The following is a 16,116-nucleotide window of genomic DNA, read 5'->3' as shown; positions in this document are numbered from 1 at the left end:
TATAATGTTCTTTAATGGTTGGGGCAAGATGCATCACTATGTATTAATTGTTTGAATTCTGTGTGCTATGACTGACTATTGGGACATGTCGTTTGATGGTATTTGATTATGTTTTTGAAGCCTCATAAGACACTGTGTACATTAGCGATCATTTATTGTTTAGTATTTCTCTATGATGAATTTTAGGTTCAAAGGGCTCTTTGATTCCTAATAGGAGAATACTATGAACGATAGCACATCTGACTTTGCTCAAGTGCGATAGAGATTTGCACTGATTTCCTGTTGGTTCTCTTTTTAGTTTGTCTATGCTCATACAGATACCCTTTTCTTTAATTTCGGGCATATATCCCGTTTCGTGCATGGGTTGGATTCACTCATTATTAACTTTTAAGAATGTGTAGTCATATTTGGCTCTTGTGGGCTGCAATATATTAGAGGACAAACGCCGATCCACGGCTGTATGTTATGTGCATTTCTTGCATGGTGATCAATTATACCTTCCACTATAGCGTCTGTACCTATTTGTAGGTTGCATAATGTCACACTGCATAGTGTTTTGAGTATATGGTCTATAATAACCACTACAAAATGGAGCACGCAGTTGTTGGGAGGGTTATAGTCCTCTTTCTATGCTCACTACTGTGATGTTACCCTTACACAAATCATATGTTTATATATATGTACCTGGGTTGTGCGTGTGGACACACACACTGAAGAAGGCAGACCGCCGAAACGCGTCTGTGGTGTAGCTCTTGAAAAATAAACAAACTCTGTGACGAGGAACCTCCCGAGTGCTGTTTTCATTCCTGGGGACCAGCTAGGAATTGATGATATATATATATATATATATATATATATATATATATATATATATATATATATATATATAGTGTCCCTCTTCACTGTCATCGGGCAGAGGAGGAGCAGAAGGCTGACTTTTTAAATGGTGGTGAAATAACAGCTTCCTAGTATTGCACCCAGCATCTGAGGAAGTCGATAGACGAAACGCGTCATGCTGAATGCAATTAAAAGATGCTTAACCAACTCCTAAGTGTGCTCCGTGTGTCTTTTGAAGTGGGACACCTTTTGCTTTGAATTTAAACATGTGCAACGCCGCTTGCACAAAGGATGCACCCGCCCCAAGTAGCTCGGCAGGCAAGCGGCATTTGTTTTTGAAATCTGAGGATACATACCTGCCAGAACCGCCGTTGGAAGGGAATTCCGCTTTGGCTTGTGACTAACACAGGGTATTTACGGTGACTGACATCGAAATACATGAAAACGGAACAACAAGCAGCGGCCGGCGTAAAAGGAGAAAAGCGGACCGAGAGGCTCCAGTATGCACTGCCTGATTAAAACGTTTCAAGTGTGCGATATCCAAAACCAATGGAGGACTTAAATATTTAAAATCATCCACGAACCAGTGAGTGTCATCATTGAAAATAAACAACCAGAAACACACTTAATAATGGCAGCTAAGAACTTGAAGAGGGAGGACAATGGTGAGAGTCCCTCTTCACTGTCATCGGGCAGAGGAGGAGCAGAAGGCTGACTTTTTAAATGGTGGTGAAATAACAGCTTACTAGTATTGCACCCAGCATCTGAGGAAGTCGATAGACGAAACGCGTCATGCTGAATGCAATTAAAAGATGCTTAACCAACTCCTAAGTGTGCTCCGTGTGTCTTTTGAAGTGGGACACCTTTTGCTTTGAATTTAAACATGTGCAACGCCGCTTGCACAAAGGATGCACCCGCCCCAAGTAGCTCGGCAGGCAAGCGGCATTTGTTTTTGAAATCTGAGGATACATACCTGCCAGAACCGCCGTTGGAAGGGAATTCCGCTTTGGCTTGTGACTAACACAGGGTATTTACGGTGACCGACATCGAAATACATGAAAACGGAACAACAAGCAGCGGCCGGCGTAAAAGGAGAAAAGGGGACCGAGAGGCTCCAGTATGCACTGCCTGATTAAAACGTTTCAAGTGTGCGATATCCAAAACCAATGGAGGACTTAAATATTTAAAATCATCCACGAACCAGTGAGTGTCATCATTGAAAATAAACAACCAGAAACACACTTAATAATGGCAGCTAAGAACTTGAAGAGGGAGGACAATGGTGAGAGTCCCTCTTCACTGTCATCGGGCAGAGGAGGAGCAGAAGGCTGACTTTTTAAATGGTGGTGAAATAACAGCTTACTAGTATTGCACCCAGCATCTGAGGAAGTCGATAGACGAAACGCGTCATGCTGAATGCAATTAAAAGATGCTTAACCAACTCCTAAGTGTGCTCCGTGTGTCTTTTGAAGTGGGACACCTTTTGCTTTGAATATATATATATATATATATATATATATATATATATATATATATATATATATATATATATATATATATATATCTGTATTATCTTTAATAATAGTCATTTTATAGACTATATTCATGTTAATATAAACATATATAATATATTTTATCCATTTTAATTAACATAGTTCTTACTTATTACTTTTAATAAATAACATGAATTATTTAACTATGACCTTTTAGAATTTTTAACTAGCACCTAATCTTTTATTAATTGTTTCCAAGAGAACAGAAGAGTATTACTTTTTTTATTTCTGAAGTCGTCGTATAGTTTGTACCCACCATTATTTGGCTATACGCTACTTGCCAACTCTTTCTGTTGGCATCTTTCGCACTCGCAGATGCGCCAGAGCCCTTACCTGTCCCCCAGGTCTTGCGCTATTAGCAGATGCTTCAGGTGGTACTCGATGGCGCCTTCGTAGTCCTGGAGGAGGGTGTAGGTGTTCCCCAGGCTGTAGCAGGCCTGCGCCTCCACCGCGGGGTCCTTCAGGTGCTTCGAGAGGTGCAGGGTTTTTCTGCAGAAGCAAAGATACACAAATTGTTCACAATGTGCTCAGAGTCCATCAGAATCTCCACCTGACTGATGGGTGAGGAGTGGGCCAGACATTTTTTAATTTCCGGGTAGCCATAACTGTAAGCAGGGGTGGGGGAGGGGAGAAGGGGGTGTTAAATCACCAACCCAGGCACCTTGCTCTTTTCTCATCATATATATTTATTTTCATTGTATTTTCATGGCAACAAAATATAAAATTTTGACAATGATTCTCTAGCGCTCTGAAAAACAATTTCCCTGGTGAGGAAACATTTGAACATAGGTATCTGTATTTGGTCATATTCTGAGAAGTCTTCCCACTTTTAATACACACAAATCAAAGTGGGAGGCCCAGGGTCCCCATATTTTAGTATGCTTGTGGGGCAGCCTCCCACTAGGTGCATCCATGTACAAAGAGGCTAAGACGTGGGAGAAACGAAGAAAAGTGAGACAGAGGCGTATGAAAGGGCACAAAGAGGAGGTAAATAGAGTAAATAAGACACTAAAGGGAGAAGTGAGAGATTAAGAGGAGGGCAGAGGCCCAGTAAAGAAAGAAGACAGAGGAGCAGAGAGAGCAGCAGCAGAGAGGCAGGGAAGTCAGGTCCAAAAGGGCCATGACTGGTCGGAGGACCAGCCTAGGTAAGTACGGGCCTGGGCCCTGGCACCTGCTTCTGTCTGAGGAAGAAAGAAGAGATGAGACAAGAAAGTACATAAACAAGAGAGGAAAGAAGGAAAGGACAAAAAGAGCAGTAGGTATAAAAGAAAGAAGAATCAAGAGGGGAGAGGGGTGAGAATAAAAAGACTGGGAAAGCAAACGAGAATGGAACCAACCTAAAGAAAGAAACAGAGGGAGAAAGAAACAGGAGGAAACATTTAGTGAGAGAGAGAAAGAGAAAGAAATAAAGAGAGAGAAATAAATAAAGTGCGAGAAAGGTGTTTCAGAATGAAAAAAGGAACCAGACCAGACCCATTGTGCTGTACTCTATATACCTCTGACCTATAAATGAACACAGCCTTGTCTTCATTGTCATCAATTAATTCCTTGTGTCGGCCTCATGGTTATAGGAAGCAGGAAATGTGATTCTATCTCTGCAGTCACAGTGTGTTTTAGATTTCAGCACTTTACATATGCAGCACTACCCTTTGCTTAAAAGGTTATTGTCTCCGGTCCTATATACATTTGTTTGAATGGAGATAGGTCTTCTTACACTTTGTAATTCATGCAGCCATTGCTTAAGAAAAAACTGTAATAGATGGCAAAGTATTTGTTGGGGGGGGGAAGCTATATTTTCTTCACAGGCTCCTTGAAGATGCACTTTATATAAACATAGACAAACATGTGGTTATTTTTTAACCCCTTCGATGCGGATGACAAAGCCAGCTCGTCATGGGCGTTACCTGCGCTGCGCGCATGACAAGCTGGCTTTGTCACGTAACCCGCGATTTTCAAATTTCAGCGTGCAGCGGGAAAACCCGCTAGCGCGCATGCGGTTAACACTTTCCAAAGAAATCCTTCTACTACCAACTACTTGGAAGGGCCGTTCTGGGTTAACATGCATTCCTGTCCAATGCTGGGCGCCCTTTTACTCCAACGGTACAAATGAAGAGGAGGCAGCAACAATAGAAGGGCGGAGGCAGAGAGAAGAAGATTTATGAAGAACGTTGGACAAACAGGCAAGAAAAGGACGACCCAGGCAAAGAAGGGTCCGATCCGAGATAGACTGAGAGAGGGAGGTGACCAGAAAGGCAACCACATGATAACAATGAATAGAAGTTGAGAGAGAGAAACAAAGATGGGAGAGAGAGGAGAAGCATTTAAAAGAAAGGAGATACAAAGCTTTGAAAGCAAGTTGAGAAGGAGAGGCAAGATGAGGTAATCGGTTGAGGTGAAAAGAATTAAGAAGATTTGGAGATAAGATAAAATGGAGAAAGCTTAATGTGAAAGTCTGAAAGAGGTGCCAGAGAAATTGTGAAAATAGAGGTGAAGGGGATATGAAGAAAGATGCAGGGTACTTCAGAGTTTGGTGGAGCAGGAGCCCTGCCAGGAAGAGATGAGGTTCCTACCCCACCAAGCTCGTGCCCTCCCTTGTTTAGTAATAAAGTAAATAAAGGATAAGGATAATTACGCACCTATATAGCGCACGACTACCCATAGGCATCTCGGCGCTTGTACGAATACCGCAGAGGAACCCTTCCTGGCCTTTCCCTGTGAGGCGTCCACTCCTGGGCCCCCCCAAGGTGAAGTCAGGCATCCTCAGCGTTGTTGGGGCCGTTGTAGAGATTAAGCAAGCTATTGCCCAGAGGTGCAGAGTGGGGCTCATGATCAGGATAGGCACCGAGGCGAGAATGATCAGGTCCGAGGAAATTGAGCCCAAGACCCGCCGAGGAGGGCATTGAACCCTGGTACCATCCAGACTACTGCATCAGGGTCTGCCGCTCTAACCATTGAGCCACACTTCTCTACTATGTGATGTTCTTCACACCGAAGCATCCGCATACTCTGCTTATGGGCATCGCCAAACTATTCACCAAAAGGATCGCCCATCAATGTACCTCAGAAGTCACTACTGGCTGACCGGATGGTGGTGACGTGGGATTCCTGGTGTGATGCCATTGCCCGGGAGTAAATTGAATGTTTCAGCAATGTACCAATCATCTCCTCCTGGCTTGCTGAATCACTTGCCCAAGGACTTCTATGGCCACACTAATGTCAAGGGCAGATGGCGGACTCTGGCTCTTCGTACTGGTTGTGATTCAAGGGCTGAAGGATGTATCATTTGGGTATCGGGCGGGATGCGGGTGATAAATACTCATCTGTGGATTGACACAGCGGGGTGGAGCACTCAAATGGATCAACCTTCGACAGTAGGCTCCATGCGGACACCTTAGGTCACATATGCTGCTGCCGTGGGAGGTTGTTCGCGGTCCATATATGCTCTCCATACTGATCTCCATCCTGGTTTCCTTTCTCTGTGACCACCCCCCTGCCTATTTCACATTGCCTATCCTCTACAGCGGTGGGTTCCTTCTAGGCTAATAGTAATCAGGACTGGCTTTATTATGGGTGTTTGTTTTTGCTCCTGCTTTCTTTTTTTCCCTATATTTCTTGTTTTTCTTATGTTTCCCAGGCATCAGGCCAGGATGTGAAATATTGCATACTGTCTTGTATTTAAAGTTGTATTGCTCTTATGCTCAATATGTATGACCTCTGTGTATATAGTGAAGCTTGTGTTTGATATACTCTGCTCTTGCTAAGATAATGGTCCTAATATTGAAACCAATAGAAATATGATTTGGAAGAAAGGACAGCACTTCCAGAACACCTTTTTCCTGCCTAGGTCCATGACACAGTGAATGGGCGACCTCGGCAGGGAAAATAAGCAATGCCTACTCCCCACACAGAGAGAAAACTCCCTGTGCAATGTAGGCAGAAGCTACTGCCTACATTGCAGTGGAAGATTTGCAGACTGTGTTCCATACCCTCAGATAGACAAGAGTTCAAATACAGGGATGAGTGGAAGAGATGCAGATCGAACGTGCGACATGGCGATGGGATTGAAACTGGACTGCATCGGGGTGAGAGGATGGAGAAGATAGAAATGGTGGGCTGTGGAATTCATGTATCCATACCAGAATGATATTTGTATTCCAGAGATCTGTTTCAAATACTTTTGAAATCTTAAAAAGAGAAGGTGTCAACAATTTATTGGGAATGACTGTGTATTGCTATTGATAATTGCAGTTCTCTTCCATGTGGAGAAGTGTGGCTCACTGGTTAGAGCAGGCAGACCCTGAAGCAGAGGTCAGACCCGGGACCAGGGTTCAATTCCCGACGCGGCAGGGTCTTGAGCTCAAATGTCCACGGACTCGACAATTCTCGCTTCGGTGCCTGACCTAATCATGGGTTCACACTCTGCAACTCTGGGCATTAAGCTTGCTTAATCTCCACAACGGCCCCCTGCGGCGGGATGCCTGGCTTTCACCTTGGGGATGCCCTGTAGGGGTTATCTCACAGGGAAAAGCCAGGACGGGTTCCCAAGGCAAGCGCCGAGATACCTCCCCGGTGATCGAGCGCTATATAAGAACATACAAAAAAAAAAAAATGAGGGACATGCTGGATGTTTTTCTTTTAAATTTGTATTTATGAGGTTTATTCAGTGCTTGAAAAACCACGAGGTCAGTTGAAAGGGCATTCGAATAAAAATGTGATTCAAGGCAAAGGCATAGTCTTATCAGCTGGCAGAAGCAGACCAGAGGTGGGAGTAGGGCACAGGAGCTTGGATTCACAGCTGTTTTTAAAGTCCAGATGCCTGCCTGAACAAATGTTTTTTCAGAACATCCTGAATCTTGAAAAATTGTCACTCAGCAAGAGGAGCATTGGCCATGCAGTGCGTGCCTAAACAAATTACATTCTCACTTGATAAATGGAGGTTTATTTTTTTTAAGTGCAAACCTTAAGTTTCAGGTCAGCCGGCATGGTAATATCATGTTGGGTAGGTAGGAAAGTATCTTATGAACCGGGCATTAGATCTTGACTTGACTTGACATTAGTGCAGGGAAGGTGTGGTCATTCATTTTCAGATCAACGACAATCTGAATTTGTAATAGTCCGGCCATAGTTTCTACATGAAGATCCATATATTTTCTGCTGCAATAATGATTTCTAGAGATGACCAGGAATTGTAAGGGGGAGTGGGGTTTTCCTGTCATTGTTCATCTAAGTAGTTGGTGGCAGATTATCTTGAAAAAAGAATGCCCTGCTTGAAGGTATTTTGAATCAGAGATGGTCTTGAAAGGCCAGTCAAAAGAATTCATGGCAAAGTTGTAAGACCATTATAGTAGGATTTCAGTCTTAGAGGTGTTGAGAGAGAGGCAATTAAGGTGTATCCAGTTCTGGACATTTATAAAACAGTCCAAAACTTGATGGCATCAACATGGATCTTTTTGGTTTGTTTGCATACTAGGTATGTGATTGACGGGAAACAGAGACACTGAAAAGAGAAGGCGATGGTACTGACCCTTGTGACCTGTCACAAGTGATGGTGGTGGAAAGTTATAAGGAAAATTTTACCTGGTAGGATCAGTTGAAATGGAAGGCGGAGAACCACCGCCACCCACTGTGACCATAATAAGTGGAGAGTCACAAGAAAAATAACTACGGACCCAAGACCACCGCCCTTAAGTGCAACACCACCTGAACACCTGGCTGAATGATGGAAAGAATTTCCTGCTCTGCAAATATGTAATATATAACTGTCCAAGCCTAATCGCTGTTAAAATGTAATCCTGAGTGAATTTGCAATTTGTATATATACTCTAACCACTAGTATATGTAGTAGCACTTTGTACTTACTACCACTCCTAAGTGATCTTAGAGTTTATCTCTTTGTATCTCTTCCTTGAGTGACTTTACAACTTGTACATTTGCAATTTTTTCTGTTTGTATCTCTTATGTAACTCATGTAATCCAAAGTCCTTATGGAACACAACTGGTTCTTTTGTAAAGCTCTCTGACACCTTCGGATAATGTTCGCGCTTTATAAAATCGCATTAAATAAAATGAAAAATTAAAAAGTATATTCTGCTCAACCGTGTCATATGCATCTGAGATGTCTAGGGGATTCATGCACACGTGAGCTGATGGACCAGGGCAGTGAACAAGTACAAGGTATGTCTCTGTCCCTTATTAATGCCAAAACCAGCTGAGTAGATCCAGATGTTCGGTTTGAAAAAGTAGCAAGGTGAGGATTGAGTTTTATATCTAGAACATGTTTTAGGGATGGGAGGCTAGATATTGTTACAAACTCTAGATTGGTGTAAAGTGGCTTCATAGAAGATATTCAGTGTATGCTTTCGCAAGAGGAGGACTTCCCCAAACCGAAGGGAGGTATTTACAAATGTTGTAATGATTGCTATACTTTTATTACAGTGACTACATATTGCTTGTGTCACTGCTGTTGATTTCAAACATATCATCTTACAGTCTCTTAGAAAGTGTTGAAATTGGTGAAGGCAGTGGAACAGTGAGTCATGCGAGAGTTTGCCAGAGGCTGTGGACCAGTTAAGGCTTCGATAATACGGTGGAGCCTGCATTCCCTGTGGGAGCCTGTCTACAGGTTGCTTATTAAAGCTGACTTGTGACATCTCTAGTCACCTGTGATAAAGAAAATACATAGAGGCTCAACTGCAATACATTATTAGAGTTGACTTCTGACGTTTCAATGCCTGCTGCCATCAGCCAGAGTGAAAGGCAGGTCACAGAGCATAATTACAGCTGCAGTTTAAACAAGGAAAACTGGAATTGGCTTTTCCTTCTGATATATTTTCCCAAAAAGAAAAAAGTGATCAGCAAAAAGGAGATATTAATGGCTCATGTTAAGTTTATCAATGCTATACGTCACTATATAGACTCTCCCCATGTTGCTACACATTTTATGAACCTGGCTTACATTAAACTGGCCCTAATATCTTTAGGTAGACAGTGTTAACTGCGTTTTGGTATGTTCAATTTTGCAGTTCAGATTCGGCTTTTATTTATTTTGTCTGCAATGAACATTAAAGAGCAAGAATCTAAGGATGTAAGTGGTATATGGGAAGGGCAATTGTCTGACCATGTTTTAAAGGGAATAAAACAGCGTCTGACATTGATTAAAAGGAAATTACATGTCACCCTTGAGTTCCATGACCATATTAAGGAACTCCTTGGTGACTTGCAACATACTTTAATGTTCTGCATAGGGTACTTTATCCCAGATATATTGACACAGAGTGTCTACTTTATTTGCCACAGTGCTGCGTGAGGACATCACATAATTGCCCTGATGAATACAGATGCAAAATGGTGATGAGAAGGATGCAAATTCCCAGCAGACCTTAAAGTTTTCTTTGGGCGATTATCAGTTTTCATTATGTGTATCTGAAAGCAGGGTACCTTGTTATGGAAAGGTGGCCATCAAGTTTTTGTGAAATGCGGGTGGTTGAAACCAAGGAATAATTTCCTCTTACTCTTTTCTAAATTTCTCCATTAAATATTTAAAAATATTCGAGAGGTGCAATTCCTTACAGCCGTATTCACTATTACAGTTTTTAAAAATAATTCATTTGTATTTTTTGCCTGAGAATTTACTCTCAAGACATGTTACTTCAAAACAGGCGTCTTCTACTGTGTATGTGGGGGTTTGTGCGGGCCTTGGGACAGGTGAATCTGAGCTCTGATTAGGTGAATGTTTTTGACCCCGGGCTCTGCACGCTCAACTGTACTAATGTTGTTCTTTTGATTTATGATGCTCAATAAAAATAATTTTGACCCAAAAAAATAATAATAATCAGCAAGGCCATAGAGCATCTGAGCATTTGAGAACAGAGATAACCTTTTCGACACTGATGACGGAACCACTCCGTCATCAGCCGCGGTAGCGCTGTGCTGATGACGGAGCGGTTCCGTCACGGCCCGCTCGCCGCGCCTGCGCTGGGCGTTCATTAAGCGGGCGGGGCCATGACAGAACCGCTCCGTCATGAGCACAGCTCAACCGAGGCTGGTGACGGAGCGGTTCTGTCACCAGCATGGGCGCACCGCGCGGCCGCCCCGTCCCCTTAGCGCTGCCGGGGAATAGCCGCCACAGCGAAGGTGTTAAAGAAAATGTGCTTGTTTTGTAGATAGGGTGAACTATTCATTACTCTGGCGGCTCTGAAATGAAGCACAATGGCACAGTAAAGCTGAACTCACTAATACTGAATATTCATTAAGCAGACGTCCACAAGCGGATGGGAGAACCAAGGGAGATAGACCTTCGGTGGATGAAGCCTAATTCACAAGACCAGGACTCTGGGACCAACTTGGAAAGGTTAGACCTACATTATTATGGAAATCTGACTTTCCTTTAATATGGATGACTGTACTCAAAATTCAGTCTTCTGGTAGAGAATGGAGATGGATAAGTCACAAAGAGACCTTTGCTCATTCTGGGAATAAAAATAAGAACACTGATAAAGCATCTATCACAGAAGTGACTTCCCTAAGCAGTCGAGATAGCAGCTACAAAGAACTATCCACCGCTGCTACAGAATTTACGGACCTGCTTATCGGAAATGCAGCGTAATAGATATTGCCAACGGACCTGTCATTTGAAATGTCATCAGTGATGTCACATGGAGGAGGTATGCCAAATGAATGGCAGCAGTGGGTGGGCAGGCAGCGGGCGGCAGCAGGGGTGGGAGCTCGGTGGCTGGCTCGGTGATGTGGGGAGGTGATGAAGGTGCGAAGCTCCTCCACCGACCCGCTGGCTCGCCGACACGCTTCCCTGCCTTGCTCTGCCTCCTCCTGCGTTTCGCGCAACGCGTCTCATATTCAAACTGAAATTGAATATCAGTGATGTCAAAAATGAGGGCATAGAACATGTGCATAACAAACTCCATGGACTGCGGCTGGCCCTAAATTCAGCACCTTAATCCCTATTCCTTAAGTTTAAATGTCCTGTGCATAACCCTTCCGAAGTCTGCCACAGTTGGACTCCACTGGAAACCAGAAAATGGATTTTGAGGGAATGGAAGGTGCTCCAGGAAAAGAGTTCAAACGCTAATAGAATAGTCCTTTAAGTTTCTTTTATTCGTTATAGAAAAACATGTAGTCAAACATCAGCCAAGAACATGTCAAGAGTGATGTAATATGTAAGGTCATAAGCAGTGCATGGGGCACAAGTTATAGCTAGCACTACTAAGTTAACTGGTGAATTTCTGTGGTTAGTGCAAAAACGTAATGTAACTGACATTCACATAACTATCACGTTAATTTTTAAACAAAGCAAAGGTGCACCACCCATAGATTCTAACAGCAAAGGCAAATCAAATGTCCATGACCAAAAAGAATAAAGAGGTCTTCGATGTTTATTTTTTTTATTTTTTTATTTTTCCTTTATTATTATTATTCCAGGAGAAACGGTGCAATCAACACAATGGACAGCCAACGCGTTTCGTCCATTTACAGGACTTCTTCAGGGCATAGGAATAGGGTAGGATCAGGCCCATCCAGGTGTATTCAATAGAGCGTATACGTTCTTACTGGTTGTGGTTACCCGTCAAGGGCAATGTAGTGTACAAAGTATCTCGAGACCAGCGAAAATGCGGGCATGGTAATGCGGACGTCGCTACGGGAGGTAACTGCAGAAGCATTTGGGGATTAATATCTGACAAGCATTTTTGTATGGAAACGCCCTTTTCGAAGTTGATCAATTTTGGGTGCTTCACGATACCAACAATTTTGGGCTCATATTACACTTAAAAGGAATGCCCCTAGGAGTGCTACAGGACCATTTCCGATTCGGTACCTGAAAGATATTTCTCGCCGTTCCTCAATTGCCACATTCATTCTGAGGTTGGCAGATCGAGATGCCTACTAAATTGTATGTTTTATTGCTTACCACTACTAATCTGTATTGGGATATATATATTCAGGATAATAACTTACAATTCGATACCATTTACGTGGTGGAACGGCGCCCGTATATGTGGACGTTTCCCTGCTGGTCAATTAAATTTTCTATCAAGAGAATACAGGATCACTACTTTGTACACTATATTGCCCTTGACGGGTAACGACAAACAGTAAGAACGTATACGCTCTATTGAATACACCTGGATGGGCCTGATCTCACCCTATTCCTATGCCCTGAAGAAGTCCAGGGCTGAACTCTGCTCCTGAGTTGGACATTTTGCAGGAGCTTTGCAATCTCCATGGAACGGAGAGTATGCACAAATCTGCAAACTCCACCACCGGAGCGGAGTTCGTGGCCCAGGGTTACTTATTACGCCCTGCTGCCACCTACACCCTTTCCTTAAGTCTTATTCGGCCCAGGGGAACTCATGTCCCAGGTCCGGTTTCAGTTAATTTAAGGGAAGGGATGCCACGTGGCCATGGGGAGCCCATCCTTCTGGGTCACTACTGAAATTAAAGGGGAGGGGTCCACGTGGCCCCTTCCCAGAACCTTCGAAGGCCCTGGGGACCCCACCTAACCCCCTTCCTTAAGCCTTATTTGGCCCTGGGGAACCCATGTCCCAGGTCCGGTTTCAGTTAATTTAAGGGAAGGGATGCCACGCGGCCATGGGGAGCCCATCCTTCTGGGTCACTACTGAAATTAAAGGGGAGGGGTCCACGTGGCCCCTTCCCAGAACCTTCGAAGGCCCTGGGGACCCCACCTAACCCCCTTCCTTAAGCCTTATTTGGCCCTGGGGAACCCATGTCCCAGGTCCGTTTTCTGTTAATTAAAGGGTAGGAAGGCATGTGGCCATGGGAGCCCACTCTCCTGGGCCACTACTAAAATAAAAGGGGAAAGGGCCCCCCTTCTCAGGGCCTTATTAAGCCCTGGAGACCCCATCCCCCAGGGCCTTTTTTTAATGAAGGGGGAGGGGGGCTGAGTGAAAAAGATGAAAAAAAGCATGTTAGAGTGAGAGAGGCAGGTCGTGCCTGGTGATGAATTAAAGAAGCATTGGGTGGAATTGAAACTACACAGCCTAGGCATTTGGTACCCTGGTCTTTGATAATGCTGCTCTGACTCTCAAGACGTTTGGACCCTTTTCCTATTCTTTTACAAATTAAGCACTGCTTTGTGAAAAGGGGGTATTCTATGAGTGGTACTTGGAAATTCCAACCACACAAGTTTTTTGATGCATAACCTTATCTATTAAAAACATTTTAATGGCATTTGCATCCAAAAATAATTCCACCTTGAGGTAGGCGTAAATTTATAGAAATCTTTTTATTTCTCCTAACAATTCCCACATTGCATGTGCACTTCACCGGACAACACACTTCCAATAGGTGACATTTTTGAAGTTTGTCTAGACATATGGTTTATACTGGAAGGCTATCCTTCCAGTACAAAACCAATGCTAGACCTCATTAGGACAATTTTTGCAAATTAGGAGCAATTGTAAACACAAATCTACGTATAGAGAGCCCGGAAAGAAACATCTGATAAGACAATTGGAGTAAAGAGGCTAACCAGAAAGGATAATACAGTGAGCGCATAAAAGGGCTAATAACAATCACCAGAGAGCATCAGTGACCTCAGAGGGATGGGAGTTTAGTCAACAGATATTTTCAAGACATCGGAAATGTATTTATTTATTTAAAGTATTATTTATTTAAAGAGACTATAGAAACATTCAAAAATGTTGAATCGGTGATGATACATAGATAGTGTACGTAGATTGAAATGCAGACATACTATTTATACATACACATAAGAAGAGCAGGGGTGGAGGGAAATGTTACATTAAGGTGTAACACTGGTGAACCACGTCACGTCTGTTTTCCGTAAATGGTTTGCCAATGAGGTTGCAAGACAATCCAATAGTCAGTAGATGGCAGTAGTGCACAAACATGTTACAGCCTAGTTTGTCTTGCTGGAAGTTTCATACACTGCATGCATAGCACAAGAAATCTAAAGCAAAGAAGCCTCGCCTCTCGAGTCGGAGTAACTTCAAGTGGCTGAAACTTTACTACGGGAGATTCCAACAAGCTGCCACAAATAAGCTAGACCAGAGGAAGAGTTCATACAGCTTCTGGCCCAGGTGACATAACTAAACATAACTTACATGGCATAAGCATTGGTCGAAGTGCATTTTAAAAAAAGTATGGGAACTTTGGTGGTCTGTGCAATGGGGGTGGGGTGGGGTGAGTGAGCGTGGGGTCGTGGCTAAAAAAAACGAAATATTCTGTAACTTTTTCGGTCTTTCGCCTAATTACATATACAATAACGCACAGCTTAAATAAAAATTTAATGCAAGTATGGTTAGTCAGTGGGTAATGCACTATTATAGCCTGATAGCCCGCCGTAGCGGGCTATACCGGCTATTAAAGGCCTGCTGAATCGTTAAAGGTCCGAAACGAAGGCGAGAGACTTTAACGAGAGAGCGGGACGTTAATTGCCGGTATAGCCCTGTTACGAAGGGCTATAAGGCTATTAGAACATTCTGCCACTATAGGGCAGAATGTTCTAACAAATTAAACAAAGGGTTCTCGAAGCTCGAGGGGCTATAAATCCCCTCGAGCTTCGAGAAGTCTTTGTAGAACATTGGAACGTTGCCCCGCGGGCCTTTACCGGCCCGTAGAAGCAGGGAGCACTCCATTGTCTTCAATGGAGCTCCCAACATTCCAATGTTCTATTGTACATTATGAAACCTCTATTAGCCAATGCACAGCACCAGAGAACCACAGAATTACATCCTGGTTAGTGCATTGCAGAACAGTTACTTGTGTATGTTTAGTGCTACAAGGTTCAAGGTTCTACTCTGTGACAGAAAGCACTGTGAACATGTAAGTCATTATTTTAAACTTGCATTACACACAGTACAAGAAAGATAAAGTGCTTCCAAAATATCGGTTTTAGTAATATCCAGACTGTATGTAGTGTCATTGTGTTTTCCACCAGTCTTTTAAAAGCACACCGTTCGTAGCTTAGCTGGTAGCTCCCTGACACCCCATAAAGAATAAATCTGTGCCATCAGAAAGCTTCAAGTGATTCCATCCATTAGAGCCAATACCGGCTTCCAAGCACCCTTTACATTTGCAGATTGACCAGTTGTGCACGTTTACATTTCTTTCAGGAAAGCAGGCACCCTGGCAGGAAGACTTGTTTAGCTGTCTGTGCCTCCCTCGGTGTCACAGCTCAAGAGAAACTCCCTTGCGTTCTCTTCAGCTGAAGCATTTCAAGCAGCAGAATTAACCATCTCGGTTTTTTCCACACAAAGTGGAGGAACTGTTTTAATAAAATTTAAAAAGCATGGGCGCGTCGTGCCCGTCACCCCTGTGCCCCTTTTCTACCACTGGCCATAAGTGATAGCGTGTATTGTGTATGTTTCATACCACTACCTATGCCCGTGCCACTCAGTAGGTGGGAGCATATACCATCAGGCATTCGCACAGCCACTGAATGACGTGGATGCCATTTTGACTTTTTTAGTTACCAATCCAAGATGGAGTAAGCACCTTGGTACAGTAAATAAAAATGAAAAAAAAAAAAATCAACTGCACTAACGCGCATTTCAGAAGGCAAAGACCTTGCAGTAAATGGGAGATACCAGGATCTTCAAGAAATGTACAAAAATACAATAAAATGATGACACGGCGAGCAAAAGAGGAGCAGATGGCGGGAAGCAATGTGGAGTGGGTGGGGGGATTAAATAAAAATACAAATATATCCAGGTAGGGGGATAATGCATAT

General features: G+C 43.2%; 1 protein-coding gene across 2 annotated transcripts in view; it reads right to left on the bottom strand.

Annotated features, from left to right (window-relative positions):
• The window catches only part of GPSM1 (G protein signaling modulator 1), a 727,733-nt gene that overhangs the window by 354,977 nt on the left and 356,640 nt on the right, over window positions 1–16,116 (bottom strand). For both annotated transcript variants that reach the window (XM_086921016.1, XM_086921015.1), the window contains exon 7: window positions 2,724–2,879. In XM_086921016.1, coding sequence (XP_086777142.1) covers window positions 2,724–2,879 — 156 coding nt within the window. The remainder of the gene's footprint in view (window positions 1–2,723; window positions 2,880–16,116) is intronic.

This window comes from Lissotriton vulgaris, chromosome 5 (genome assembly GCF_964263255.1).
Source record: "Lissotriton vulgaris chromosome 5, aLisVul1.2, whole genome shotgun sequence".
NCBI classification, from domain to species: Eukaryota; Metazoa; Chordata; class Amphibia; order Caudata; family Salamandridae; genus Lissotriton; species Lissotriton vulgaris.
The sequence above is the reverse complement of the archived record's forward strand: the minus strand, read 5'-3'. Positions and strand labels throughout refer to the sequence as shown.